The sequence below is a fragment of the Polypterus senegalus genome, chromosome 3 (assembly GCF_016835505.1).
Source record: "Polypterus senegalus isolate Bchr_013 chromosome 3, ASM1683550v1, whole genome shotgun sequence".
Taxonomy (NCBI): Eukaryota; Metazoa; Chordata; class Cladistia; order Polypteriformes; family Polypteridae; genus Polypterus; species Polypterus senegalus.
In genome coordinates, this window is record NC_053156.1 from 93,163,279 (window position 1) to 93,179,280 (window position 16,002).

A 16,002-nucleotide genomic window follows, 5' to 3' on the forward strand; every position below is an offset into this window, starting at 1 on the left:
AAAATATTTAAAAAATGTCCTTTTAGAAGAAAAAGTCATCCGCACTTCATAATTTTAAAAAAGAGTCAAAAATCCCCAGTGTAACAGAAGAAAGAAATTTGTGGTCATTTAAATTTTAAAGCTAAACCAAAGTGTTAAACTGTTACTAAAGAACGTCAAATATTGTGCCTTTATGCATGCAGTCCTGCTTTATAATACTGAAGTTAACTTTAAAACTTGTTGGTTAAAGGTAAACATGTCTTGTTCAGATCAGACTAACCGATTAGATCGGTTCAAAGATTTTAACCACAGCATCAGAGTTTACTTTAAGGGTAATTAAACAAACCAGGTTCAAAACACTAACTGACTCTGTACAAACAAGTTCCAAGAAAAAACAAAACTCAATCTTGCCCACCAAAGATCATTTATTTTTTTACAAAGCTGCCCAATAATTATTTTCCCTCCTATTTTTATTTTCGTTTTTACTTTCTCAAAATGCAGACACAGGTTAGTGGCAGTAAAATACTACACTGCTGATAACATCATATATAATGCAGCACACAACTCACATTACTTGAAATATCCCAATTCAGATAAATAAAATGACATGAACTATGAAAACTAGGACTCTAATTTCTATATTAGGCCTGTGATGGTCAAATAAAAGATGCCTCCCAAGCTTTTTGATACCCTAGGCAACTGCCTAGATTGTCTAAAGGGTAGGGCTGGTCCTGACCCTAGATATCCAGTCTGATGCTCACAACATCCTAAACACATGTAATTTTGTTAAAATATGATTAAATATCTGTATACTATTTTTCTTTGGAAACCCTCTCGTGAACAAAAGTGGAATGTGTTGAAACCGGGAACATCTTTTTGAAATGAAGGCCCACTTTCCTCTCCTCATTCATTGGTCAGGAGTCCTGCCCAGTAATAGCTCATCTATTGGATATTCTTACCTCAGTTCAGAACTCTTATTCACAGTTCTGAGCAGGTAGAACTGTGAATACCCCTTCTTGTTGCACTTTATTACTGGAGCTGCTCATCTAAAAATGGTAAAGAATAGGATAAAAGTAAGGTGGGCAGTACTCAGAATTGGCCTTTCTTCATAAAAGTGGGATGTTTCATCACTTTTAAATAAGCTGAGTAAACGTTTACATGTCATAGTGAGTCACACAGCAAGTTCTGGTACTGTGACATTTGTTTATTGTGGGAAACCAGCTTAAACTTCTTATTTCAGATGCTATTTTAATGCTGGGAAGTTTTCACCTGATACGATCAGACGGAGTGGAAAAGTCAAGGGGAGTGAATGAGTAACAGAAAAAAAATAAGCACATTATAATTAAAACTAAAATGTGTTATCCAGTCATTGAAATAACTGAGAGAATGCGTCCATGTTACTGCCTATGGAGATAAGTTCTGCACCACTTTCACGTCTTCCCAACTAAACAATGACTCTTTTGTCTTGTTTTAATTTGCCATTGGTTCACCCTGCACCTCCACAACTTTCTTGTACTCCAATTTCATCATTAATGCAGCCTACTGTACGTTGGAGGAGTCTTCTGAAAATTTCTGTAGGTGGCAAGTGCTGATATTGTACTGGAAGACTATTGTGTAGAGGATAAACAGGAAGAGAGACAGGTCAGTTCCCTGCGGTGCTCCAGTATTGCAGTATTAATGGGACATGCCTTTTGTCATCAAAAAAACCTAATAAGGCATTGCCCTAATTTAAAAAAATGTTAATAAATTAATTGAATATAGACTTTATCACATCAAGTTTCATATACAAAGGATGGCCTGATCAGTTTAACTTTGGCTTTTCCAAGTAGTTCATAATCAGTTTTGTAGCCAGGATGTCCAAGAGAAGATATGTGAGCAACACACATTGCAAGTTGAGTGAACCACAGGCTGCAGATTAGACTCAGCCGGTAAGGCAGGCCGCCACAAGGATGGTGTCTAAACATCATGGCAGTATCCACTGTGTAAATAATTGAGATTGAATCCAGCCTGTCCCCAAATGTCCAGCCACACATTCTTCTGCGAACTGCAGCGAGGTGTATTTGGAATAACTGTGTAGCATAGTGCCAGCAGCACATATTTAAAATTTGTCTCAGATTCTTGCTGTATGAGAATTTTCCTAAAGCAAGGGGAGCCTGTATTCTCGATAACTGACAGAGGTAAGCATCATATGTGTTTAGATAGCCTTTTTGTTTTATGGTTTAAAATTGCAGTAAGAAGCATTAAGTATATAAGAGTAAAAGTAGACACTTGAAAATGTACTAAAGTAAAAGCATACAGAACATTTTATACTCAAGTAAAGCAGAAAAATTCTCAAAACATATTCAAGCACAATAACAACTGCCAGTTTGTGAATTGTAATCTTGATTGAATTGTTTCTCCTGTTATGTATATTGAAAATAAATTTAATCCTATTGTCTAAGCATTCACTACTGAGAGGTGACATGGAAGCCAGGGGCTAACACATAATTCTTGTCGTGTTCCAACATACGGGAAACACTCTCCTGTGTCTATATACTTTGTGGCGATATCTACTTGCACAAGTAAAAGCCAACTGTTGGTCCTGAGGTCAGTGTACTAGAGATTACAACAACTTAAATAGTTTGCTTTGACCTCAAATGAAATTTTCTTTGCTTACTGAAAGAGGTGTATTTAAAAGTGTGATGCAATGTGCAAAATACATAGAAAATGCACTACCAATTCATTTACTTTCTCTCATGCATTGTATACTTTGTTTTCTGTACTTTTCCATTCATCTGCTTGATGAAGCCACTTGCCTGTTACACAAATATAAAGAGTTTATGTTAGGTTCCAATAAGAACCCAACGCAGGACAGGAGACCAGTTCATCACAGTACACACACAAATACATCCACCCTTAACAAACCCACTTAAAAACGCCACTTTCAGCCATAAAAATCATGCCTATAAAACATCTACACTACATAGCAGCGGGAAACCATGAACAGGGAGAAGAAGAACTGATGTCATTGGAGTAATTAAGGAAAAACAGAATGGCCTGAAAAATAGACCCGGTTAACTCTCCACACAAATATTGAGCTGCCCTTGGATGAAAAAGGCATGGCGTCATTGTAATGACAATAATGATAAGGATTCAATGATATTCTAATTGTACAGCTACAGTGAAATGTAGTTATCGCATACCCCTTAGGGTCAAAGTGTACTTTCAGCTATTGTATAGCATTTCTGGAGCAGTTGCATGTTAAGGGCTATGCTCAAGGGCCCAACGGAGTAGAATCCCTTCTGACACTAACAGGATTTAAACCAGAAACCTTCTGGGGGTTGGCGAGCAGGGGGCAGAGCCCCCTAATTTTTATAAAAGTAAACTCATTTTGTACTTTGACAATTTTGTAGATTGTGCGCATTTTGGAAAGAATAGCAAGACTTAATACTATTATACTCCTATGGGCCTTCATTAGGAATTTAAAACTTGTTTTACAGGTTTTAGTTGTCTGTTCTGTGGCAGTTTGTTTGCCCTTAATACTGGCTTATATAATTATGACTGATGTCTGATATATTGCATTTGATTTATTACTCTGTGTGTGTTGTGCTGATGGCCAGGGGCACTGTAGAGTCTTATTTTAACCTTTGTAGGGTGCCAGTGTGTTACAGGATTCACTCATTAATACAAAACCAGTCACCAATTAACCTGTCTAGCACATCTTGAAGGCACAAGTTTCCTACATGGCGCAGATGAGGAAACAATCCCCCTCAACCCCAGTGTGACATGTGGCCGGCTTATCATCCTGGCCAATACCCTCAGGCCGCCAGATGGAGCCCTCCCTGCAGTACGGAGGTGCTCCGAAGACCAGCGGGGAGTCATGGGACATGGAGTTTTTATACAAGACCCTGCTGGATACCTCAGGGGCCGCAAGAGGGAGCTGCAGGGAGGACCGAAGACTTCTTCGTGCCCTATGACCCGGAAGTTCGTCATAGGAAGAGCGACGGGCTTCCGGGATGAACAAAAGAAATTGTACCTGACCTGGAAGTGATTGAGAGTCACATGGACTGGGGATGGAGAACACTTCCGGGTCAGGAGATATAAAAGGACCGTGGAAGCTCCCAGACGGAGAGCTGAGCTGGTTGGAAGGGTGGCAACGTGTCTGGGAGCTGAAGGATTGTATTTGTGATTTATTATTGTGATTAGTGATTAGTATAGGAGTATTGTGGAGGAGCGGGTGCTTTGTGCACTGTGGAGATTAAATAAAGTCGAATCTTGGACTTTTCCCTGGTGTCTGGAGTCGTGGACAGGGGTTCAAGGGAGTGAGAGTGCCCCCTATCTACCACACCAGAAATATAAACATGGTCATACAGGGAGTCTGCATGAACATGATACACCAACTGCAATGATAAAATCTTATTCTGGATTCCTCAAAGATGGTTAAGCGTATAATTTACTCAAAGGCTAGGAAAAAGTAATTCAGGCAATGAATGGTAAATCAAGTCAAGTCAAGTTGGGGAGCATGCACTGGTACAGTGTGTTGCCGCACCCACTACATGGCAAAGCAACTCGGGATCCCGGTTGGCAACCCCTTAGGCAGACATGCGGTCCAGTCCCACCCTCTGGAAATAACCCTCCATCTGCTGCAGCCAGGTGTTACGTGGGCGACCCCTTGGCCTGGTCCAGCCACATGGGTCCCTAACAATGAGGATCTTATGAGCCGGATCACCATCAGGGAAACGCGCCACATGGCCGTAGTGCCATAATTGATGCTCCCTCACAATGCAGGTAATGTGCCTCATTTGGGCCTTCATGAGCAACTGCTCATTCAACACACAAGAGACACAGTACCAAAGGAATCCAGTCTTCATCTCAGGTCATTGGATAACATCCATGTCTCACAACCATATAGCAAAACAGGAAGCACCAGGATTCTAAAGATTTGGACCTTCGTCCTTTTGCATGGATATCGGGAGCACCGCACACCCCTTTCCAGCGACCTCATGACCCCCCATGCTCTCCCAATGCATCTACTGACTTCATAGGAAGAGTCACCAGAGACATGAATGTTACACCAAGGTAAGTAAACCTCTAAACAAGGTCAACACTCTCTCCGCTGTGGCTGTAGGCTGCGCCCAAGAGGTCATTAAAGGCCTGGATCTTGTTTTTTATCCAGGACACTCGCAAGCCCAGACACTCAGACTCCTCACTCAGTCTCTTGAGTGCCCCGATCAGAGCCTCCATTGATTCCGTGAAGATCACAGCATCGTTAGCAAAGTTAAGATCCATGAATCTTTCTTCACGAATAGATGCCCAACAACCGCTGGACCCCATGTCCTTGCCCAACACCCAGTCCATACAAGCATTGAACAGAGTAGGAGCAAGAACACACCTCAGACGAACCCCAGAATCAACTGGGAAAAGCACAGAGGTCCCGCTTCCACTCTGCACAGCACTCACAGTACCAGTGTACAGGCCAGCCATGATATCCAGCAACCCCGAGGGGGTGTCCCACAAGGCAGCTCGATCAACTGAGTCGAACGCTTTGCGAAAATCGACAAAGGCTGCAAAGAAACTCTGCCAATATTCGCGTTTGCACTCTATGAGAACCCTCAGTGCCAGGATGCGGTCGATGGTAGACTTCTTAGGCATAAAACCAGACTGTTCTGGTCGCTGGTAGGTGAGCAAGTGATCACAGATCCTATTGAGGACAACCCTAGCAAGGACCTTACCCAGCACCGAGAGCAGTGTTATCCCCCTGTAGTTGCTGCAATCCAGGCGATCACCCTTCCCTTTCCAGTGTCACACATGTGCGATTAGGAGGCAGTCAAAGAGCCTAAAGGTGAGTGAAACATAGCGAGATAGAGGGTTGTCACGTGGTACTTACCTGAATCTCTTTTGCTCAACAGAAAACTTGAAGAAAAATAATTCCTCCACATCCAGATTCCAAATTGGCCGCGACGACGTCACTTCAGGCTCCATCAATCCACCTAATTTCCGTCCCATCATGATGACGTTGTTTCCGGTTCCTGTTTTCAACGTCACTTCTTGCCAACCATTTCCTGTCCCATAATCCTTTCCTGTATAAATTCGCCATTTTGACTCAAGAAAACTGTTCATTGTTTTTGTTTTGAGACTTTGAATCATTCTTTTCTTTAATTGTCTGGACGACAATATATGGGGACGGTCCCCAAAACTTTGTTTTGTATTGTGTAGCATTCTTTTGAAGAAGAATAATCATCACACCAGTTATGGACGACAAGTGAATGGTAAATGTAAGAATGGCAAATGCATAGAATAAATTGCCTAGTAAGGCAGTTGACATTGTAAACTTTTGCATTTCAACATAATTTGGTATAGGTTTGGTAAAGAATAACTGATAAAATATATTAGGCTGCATGGTTTATTTTTGTCAAAACATTTCGTTGTCCTTAAAATTCACAAATGCTTCCAATAATTTACTCACCGTCTTCTTTTAACACGTCTCATGTCCCATAGGTTTTGTGCTGTCAGTATTTATGAATCATCTTGGGGATACAGACAGAGTAGTATCCAGACTGTACATCAGGTCAGATGAGACTAAAGGTTGTAGGCATTATGAAAAAAAAACAATATACAAGTGCAAGTCAAAAAGGTCTCATCTTTATTTAAAGGTTTATATCCTAAATAGCAATGAAAGGAAAAACTAAAAAATCCTGTAGATATGCTGGTATTTCAAATGAATTTAGTGCATAAACGAATTCTACATAGCAAAATACAGCACACAGTACCTGTCACTCATCTGTGGTCTTTTCTAGCGTATTCATATTATTGTTTCATATTCACAGGACTTGCAATGTGAGCCTTTCTTAGCAATTCCTACGTTTATTTGGTATTCATAGCCATTTTTAGAAACGGTCATACAGAATATTCGTTGACAACTAAATAAGCACAAGCATTACTAAACAAAGTGAATACAACATACATTTGGCCTATTTTGGCAATGTTGTACCAATATTTAAGACAGCAAGTGTGATTAAGTGCTTAAATTCTGAAAGTGTGATTTTCCTCTTTGTTTATTTGGGGTTCTGCTTTTCAGTTTCAAAAATATAGTTGCACAATAAAACAAGCCACTTCAAGCATTTTCTTGGCAAAATATACAATATAAATTTTTAGACTTTTAATGCTGCTATAATTCATTGAACAACATATGTTTCAAACATTTCATTTCTGTTCGTAATTAATAATGCTTTTTCCATAACCATGCAGATTTTAGAATTAATGGAATATTTTGACATTCTGAATACTACAAAATGCTCACGATTACATTTAATTACAATATTAAATAATCACTACATTTACATACAATAATAGAAATAATGGGTAAAGGTATTGCTTTATTTTTAGGTAAAAATGTAGAGATCATTGTAAAGGGGAAAATAAAAAGGAAGTATTTGTTTAGAGAAAAATATGATATTTTTAATCTGATTTTACTCATAACCCTGATCACTGATCATTCGGTCAGCGCAATTGTATATTTTGTCTTATGAATGTTGGTATAAAGAAATTGAAAATATCAAACTAAAACCCTTGCCAGTATCTCTCTTTTAACTCTTAACATGACACCTAATCTACCAACATTACAGGTGCACGACTTTACTATTCTTTTAAATAGCTTTGTACCACCTATGTAATTAAAAGTCTCGGCTATAGTATTCACCATGAAAGGCACAATATGAAAGGAAGGTTTAACTTTAAAGGCTGTAGATACTAAAGAATAGTTTATTTGCTGCTACGATGAGCAAATGGTGAATGTTAACTAGGGTTTCACAATTTAATGTGAAGCTCAAATAAATTGTGCAAGGAGGAGGCTGATGGAAAGTGCTTCCTTTATTCAGTTGCTCCATATGAACTTTATATTGACATCCCGCATTTTTTCCTGAAACACTTCATCAAATTTCTGATTCTGTTCCACTGTCAGATGTTTCTTCCAGTCGCCCACAATTCCTAAAAAGATAAAATGCGATAAAGTCATCTTATTAATATAGATTACTGATCACAGATTCATAGAAAAAAATACAAAGTAGTGTAGATGCCAGTAGGTCTTTTGAAACCTTCAACATTCAACTCAATGTGTTATTTTGTGGAATATAATGTAAATAGGATTGTTGGGTTGAGGAGTCTCTTCTTGTCAAAATGATTCTAATATTCATATGCTAATATAGTTACAGGTATGGTACACATATTATTATTCCACATATTTATGGTACACATTTAAAAGGGTCTACTTACATAAAAAAAATTAAAAATCTAGTTCCACGCATGTGGAAATATTCAGACTGGGAGATGTTATTGATGTGGGACTGAAAAGACAGAGTACTATCAAGGATGGCACCCAGACTTTTAACCTGTGTTACTATAGGTGTCTATGTGCTACCATCATTGCTTTTAAAGCTTATTTCTAAATGCTTGTATTTTGTATGGAAAAACAGCATCATTGTTTCATTAAATAAAAAGCAGGTCTAAGGAATAGAGAGCCATCAGTGGGAAACTGAGATTACACAGGGCCAAATATGGAGTACTGGTCGTCCAAACAAATATGCTACTGCATCTTTATTGTTTTGAAAAACTGCAGGAGCCTCAGATTTCACTAGACATGTGATTGGTGTGACAGAGTTTCAGTTTTTTCTATGGAATTTTGTAGTGCTATGTACACATGACAGTGCTACTTAGACGGGTAGTGTTGGCGTTGTGGTTAAGGCATTGGACTTTGGAGTACAAACTCTTGGGTTGTGGGTTCAAATACCGATATCTGCACTGTGTAACCATTAGCAAGTCACCTCACCTGCCTGTGCTCCAACTGGAAAAATAAAAAATGTAACCAATTTTATCTCAAATGTTGTACATTAATTTACTAGTAAGGTTTCTCCCTTAAGGGTGAAGAAAGGGTAATAAAAAGGATACACATGGCTGCATCTGGTGGTAAATGGGATCACTACTGTTCTTTGTGTCTTGAATACAAATTCTTCCCTAAGGCCAGTGTCACATTAAGTAACCTCTAGTTGTGAGGTATTTCAGATTTATTGACCGCAGTTGCCAATCTCATAGTTGGACCATATCAGTTTAAACAGATGAAAGTCTTGCCATTTTACATTCAGCGATTACATGCCAACCTTCCAGCACGGTTGTGCTCGGCCATTTTTCTGATAGCCAATAGCATACCAGTTCTGTATGAAGGGTTAATAGGCATGGCAAATTTAGCAACAGACATGTCCTTTTTTTTCATTTCTCCATTCTGTTTTGGTACATAAAACATGCAAGATAAGACAGGCGGATGAGCTTCACTTCTGTTTGTGAGGTCGAAAGCCCCCATATTCCTTATTCCTCATTGCTGCATTACATGAATTGTACTTATGGATGAGCATTCATTGATTGTTAGCTCTTATTCACACAGAGCCCATCCCTACAACTAAAAACAAAAATCACAGACTAGTTGGAGCGAGTCCACAGCTATGTCACATTAGGTGATCCGCTACTTGGGATCACACTGCCAACTGCCTCCGACTCGCTAACATCATGTAAATGAAGTCCACAACTGAAATTCAATGGAAAAGCATATGTTACCCAACAATTTTCTATCATACGCCAACTAAATAAAGTCCCCTGGATTATACTACATCTTGAAGTGGGAAACTAATCTGAAGACTTTCTCTGCATTGTTGATCCACATTGTTCACATATGTGCTGTACCTGTGAATTTCATGGTAAATGTCTGAGACAAACATTTTATCTTTCTGGAATGAAAATATTTAGCAAGAAAATTGGATTAACCCCTTCTTGTCAGATGCTGCTGAACATTAACTAAGTCTAGTATCCTGCCAGCCACCCATTTCACATTTTTCCTAAACCACCTGTTTTCTGCATCTGCTTCCCCTGCTTGTTTATGAAAAGTTAAACCAAAGACCTACTCAAGACAAAGCAGTTTAGAAAATGAAATGAAGTGAAACTGCAGATACTGGCAATGGGCGCTATTTACAAGCTGTTATTGTTATGTGGGAAGAATGCAAAATAAGAGCCAAATGCAAAAGTGCATCAGAGGATTACTTTCCAGGCACATCTGAGGTATACGATAACCCACTTGGATGAGACAGGAACTGCTGCTGACAGTGTTGTCTCTTTTTATTTCTCTCATAGTACAGAGAAAACATCCAATGAGTACAATTAAGACAGAGAAGCCCCGCCCCTTGCAGCCCCAAACAGTTAAAAAAATCATGCATCCCTGAAAGGTGCGTTGCTTTTGGGTCCAGAGCAACAACTAGTTTGGAGCTCTCCAAAACCTGACCTTACTTTAGCTGTTTCCGGAATGTGTTTTCCAAGGTGATTGCTTGTATTTCTTTTGTTTAAAACCATTTTTTTTCTGCACATTAAACAGGTTGGCCTAGTTGGCCCCCACCTTTCTTCTGGAATCTTGTCAAGTTCATCTCAGAACTTGACAGTAACTTATTTCGTTTAAGCATAATAGTTTTTAACTTGAGAGAGCATTTCCTTAATGACAAGTTCAGATACCAGGTTATTCATGTTGCGATCATCTATGGGGGCAGTGTGATAACATGACAGGTTATGACTAGCAATAGAGTCATTTCTATAACTAAATATGGTGGTGCTCATGCAAACCAACAAACAAAATGTCAATGACCACAAGAAAAAAACTCATCAACAAAATACCTCAAGGTCTTAATAAATATAACTTTTAAATTAATAAACAATCCCAAATAGAAATAATTGCCGCAAAAAAATGAGGTATCTCATTTCTAGAAAGTTACTATCACTTATTGGCATGCCTAAGAAGATGAAGTATTAACTAGATTACTATGAGCTATGTAGAAATTTAGAACTACAACTGAATTTCCAGTACAGGTCACTGTTTGTATTCATATAAGACATAAAGTGAGATATACAGAGAAATCTTTCTGAGTAGTCTGTTGTCATTAGCATTTGAGTAATTTTTTTTTTTTAATCTCTATGGTGTTATACATAAAGGTTTTACGCCAATTCAAAGGTTTTAATAACCAAATCCAATATTTGTACCTTCTTTCCATCTTTTTTTCAATTGTTAAATTAGTTTTGTTTCTTTTCTGATGCCACTTTGTCTTCCTGGGTTCTTCCGTTTTATAGCTTTGTTGCTATATTTTGGTAGCTCGTTTTTAAGTGGTGTGTTCACAGAAGTTGTGACCTGCAAGTCATTGTGGTGAAGGTGAGCACAATGCACATCTTGGCCAACTGAGATTACAATTGAGATCTGAGAGTTAAGTCTATGGCAAATTACACAACGCTTCCAGCAATTTTCAGTCATACCTGAGGCTACTGCTGGCAACACTCCTTTGAAAACAGCTGCCTAGTGTGACATACCCAGCGATTTCGGAAGTACAATGCATATAATTCATCCATCCATCCATTTTCTAACCCGCTGAATCCGAATACAGGGTCACGGGGGTCTGCTGGAGCCAATCCCAGCCAACACAGGGCACAAGGCAGGAACCAATCCTGGGCAGGGTGCCAACCCACCGCAGGACACACACAAACACACCAAGCACACACTAGGGCCAATTTAGAATCGCCAATACACCTAACCTGCATGTCTTTGGATTGTGGGAGGAAACCGGACCGCCCGGAGGAAACCCACACAGACACGGGGAGAACATGCAAACTCCACGCAGGGAGGACCCGGGAAGCGAACCCGGGTCTCCTAACTGCGAGGCAGCAGCGCTACCACTGCGCCACCGTGCCGCCCCGCATATAATTCAGCATCCAGGAATAAGGAACAGAGGTATTTTGGACCTCACAAACAGAAGAGAAGCTCATCTGTTTCATGTTGGATACATTTATGCACCAAGACAGAATGGAGATTGTGACTGAGCTTGTCATGCCTATTAACCCTACGTACAACATCGGCTCTGTCAGGCAGTATGCTATTGACTGTCAGAAAATGAGCAAGCATGGCTCTGCTGGAAAGTCAACCCACAGCCACTAAATTGGACATGGCCAGCAATTTTCAATCTCATATACTGATGTGGTCTGGCAACAAGATGAGCAATTGGTGTCAGCAAATCTGACATATCGTATAACTAGAAGCTGCTTTATGTGACATTGCTTTAGTGAGTGCATTTCTTTTTTTGACTTTTAATGAACTGATCTTAGGGTTTTGGCTGTTCACAATAAATTTTGGTTTCTGTTTGGGCTGAGGTGACAGATACCATAGATATTTGTTTTAGAAATTTGGCTTTTTTGAATACATTTCTAATACATTCCCACCTACCACCTGGTTCTTTCTAGGCATGACAATTGTCATTTTGACGCTCTCAGTGATGTTGTGTATTCTCCCAGAAGCATCACAGAGCAGCATGGGTGTCATTTGTGTAAAATGGTGCTCTGGACTGTAAAAGTAGGACAAGCTCTTTAAACCACATGATGATTTTATCTTAACACACAAAATCAATCTTATTAGTGTCTGTAAAATCATATTTAACAATATTAACTGGCAATGGTATAGCTTTTAACAGATCTGAGATCTAAACTTGGTTAAACAAATTGGCTATTTTTCTTATGTTTAATATTGATGTTTGAAGAAAAACCCTTTGGCTCTATTCTGATGGCCTGGAAGATTGCCCCACTCAACTTCTGTACTTGGCATTTCAAAATAATTTTCCTATTTGGGAATACTTTGTAGGAGTGTAAGATAAGAGTTTGATTCTCTGTTAGAATTGGGATGCAGAAGAAATAAATGCTGTCACTGTTGCTTTTTTACTTTCTCCTATACAAAGTATACGAGGAATCCTCCAAAAATTCAATTTCAAGATTTTGATGAATCTCAACATTTTAGATCTCCCTGAGTCCAAAAACACCATTTTTGGAATTATGTCTGTCTATGTGTGTGTGTGTGTGTGAGTGTATGTAAACACAATAACTTGAGAATGCTTTCACTTAGGTCAACCAAATTTTGCATACCATTATTAGGTACAAAATGTAGATTTCTATCAACTTTTGGGCTATTTCCACTAACCATAAGTGGTACTTTACCTTTTATTCATGCAGCTGCAGAGTCCGATTTATTCCACTTTACTTTTATAATAATTGTTCAATGTATTATTAATTTGATTTGATTTGTTGTTGATGGTCCTTTAATGTACATAATATAAAAATATTATGTCTTGCAGTTTTCTCTTCAAATATCCATACCCATATCTAATTATAGGAGAAAGTCTAGGGGAGACCATTCTTGATTTTAATTTACTTACATAAATTATTTACATAAAGTGGCTTGGTGGTACAGTAAATAGTGCTATTTTTTTCAAGTTCTAGCTTTCTGTATTTAAATCCTGCACTTAGTTGCTGTCTGGTTGTTGTTCACACGATCTCACCATCTTTGAGTGAGTTTTATTCCAGATACTAATTGAGTGCAGAGTCAGTAGGAGACCTTGGAGAACATTCAACGAGTGGAAGGAGAAGGGTCTGTGATGAGTCTTGGTTTTGAGAGTATAGGTTAATTTTTGGCGTTTGTATGTGTATTTCTTTCACTTTTTAATAATTCAGACATGATTATGCCACCCTTGGTTACATTTTTCCATAGCCATGTTGTATCCGTGTGGTTTACCTGCTGTTCATCATATGACACTGAGGTTATGTGATGGTGTGTGTCATCTTACACTGTCTATAAAAGATGGAGGTGCATAAGCTCTGGATGTCGAAACAAATACTCTAGAAGAATCCTTGCAGAATGAGTTAGAGGCAAGAATTCCAAGTTGGTGTAAGACTTTGCAATGTTTAGTTTTGGCAACATTTTGATTTTGGCAACTTTTTGGTTTTAGTGCATGGCTTAAACAATATTTTTGGCATTGTACTTTGTATGATTACTTACTGCGTATCTGTCTTATCCCTTTGGTGTTTTTCCACATTTTGGTTATTATTATAAACTATACATGTTCTTAGCAAGATCAAGGTCTGTTAGCCATTTAGACAGACCTAGAGAAGCAGCAGGGTCTGTTTTAGATTTCTGTTAATCTGCAATTCTGTTCTCTTTTTGTGTAATCACCCAGAGTATGTTTGTTAACTTCAACTCCTTAGTATTATATAATATATGTGTTTGCAGGAGACAAAAAGAGTGACTGTGAACCATTGTTTTACAAAAATATCCTTTAAAATTCATTCGTCAACATGAGCATAACTACACAGATGGAATCAGATGAAGGGTGGCCTTTGCATAAATATTACAAAGTATTGGAACAAGTTACCAAGCAATGTACTAAGCACATCATTTTGGAGACTAAATATCTGAACTTATTTTGTAAATGCTACATAAGTTCAAAATGGCATGCTGTGCTGGGCTAAATGGCCTGTTATCATCAAAACATCTCCTGTGTTTCAAAAGATCAAGAATCTTAAGATCTAGAAGAGAAATAAAGGAAATAGATCTTAAATTCTCTTTTCAGTGACTGGAGCTTGAAACAACAGTGAGGCAATTACATTCAACAAGACCTCAATTGTGTATACAGTGTCCATTTTTTGACGTTGCCTGAAGAAGTTCAAACAGAAATTGGAAGACAAAATGAGAGGTGAGGCATGAATTACTGAATGTGAATAAAATCTGTGCCACAACAGCTTAATATAAAAATTCAGCATTATATTAATATATTCATTACTCAGTAACAAAGTGGTAATTTCCCCAAAGCACACAAGTTAAAGGATTAGCTTTTCTGAATTCCCAAGAGAATTATCGAAAGAAATAGTAAAACAATACAGTAGAGAAGAAAAATAATAGACAAATCTGTCATAACATTTAGAAAGAAATGTGACAAGGAAATATATCGTCCTCAATACAATACCTTTCCTCATAAATGATCCTTTGTCATGGTCAAATATTTCTGGGCAGACGTCCCGATAATTAGCACAAGAATTGTTTTTCATTATGTGGAATTGGCTGTGCTCTTCAACATTATCAATTTCCTCATCACTCAATTTCCTGTCCAAAAATGTGCAAATTTTTTTCACTGATGATCTTAAATCCTACAATGTGAAATATTGAATAATGAGCATCCAAATACATTCATAATCATATAAATCTCTGATCATAGATCAATACAGAGCACAAACTATCAAAACTAAACATATTAAATTAGAGAAGTCTGAGGACTAGTATTCGAAGTCATGCCTAGGCTGGTGTCTATAAGTTTAAATTACGAAATTAGTAACATTGGGTTTTTGTGTTTTATTTAAAAAATGTTCTAAAATAAAACAATTATTAGCTTTTTAAATTTATCACCATGAAACTATATGTATGCTGAAATATTTTATAAATTATTAAATGGGCTAACACAGTCAGTAGACCTTGATATTTAAGACCACAAGCCCTTTTGACATCGCCTCTGGAGAGAAAATGGATATAAAACCTTTATATGTAACTGCTAGAATACTTTCCTGACATTGAATATTATTAATAAAAATATATTTATCAACTAAAGTTGAGCCACAAAAATTGTGAAATATACATTTAAGCTAATGTTTATTTTTGACAAAAGAAAAATAAGTAATTAAAGGGTATTGATCTACTTTGAGTAATGAGCATGATAATACCCAAAAACTAAATAATTAAGTAATTGCTACAGAAGAATATTTATTTTTAGGAATATTCAAGTAATACCATATTTGATAAATATTTTCCATGAGGAGAAAAAGTGCATTCCTGAGACACATACAGTATACATAGAATGTCACAATACTTCTACTAATAATAAATTACTTGGATCATTTCTTCATATGACAGGAACAGGATGTTGAAATCATCTTTGTGCATGTACCATCCTTTGATGTGATCGAACCAAGAACTGCAGAACACTGCAAGAAAAAATGCTTAGGTTTAAAGCTATATAAATACGAGGGGAGACCTAAAAATAACCGGAAATATTTCTAAAATGTGTTTAATTTTCTGTACAAACTATTAGTCTCCTTCAAAGTACTCTCCATTGGCGGAAATACACTTATCTAACCATTTGTTCCATTGTTCAAAACATT

General features: G+C 37.8%; 1 protein-coding gene across 1 annotated transcript in view; it reads right to left on the reverse strand.

Moving 5' to 3' along the window:
• Positions 1 to 6,584: 6,584 nt before the first annotated feature.
• The window catches only part of LOC120525379 (amine sulfotransferase-like), a 104,123-nt gene continuing 94,705 nt past the window's right edge, over positions 6,585 to 16,002 (reverse strand). The window contains exons 5-7 of the mRNA XM_039747615.1: positions 15,731 to 15,825; positions 14,817 to 14,997; positions 6,585 to 7,944 (exon numbers count right to left, since the gene is read on the reverse strand). Coding sequence (XP_039603549.1) covers positions 7,832 to 7,944; positions 14,817 to 14,997; positions 15,731 to 15,825 — 389 coding nt within the window. The 3' untranslated portion in view covers positions 6,585 to 7,831. The remainder of the gene's footprint in view (positions 7,945 to 14,816; positions 14,998 to 15,730; positions 15,826 to 16,002) is intronic.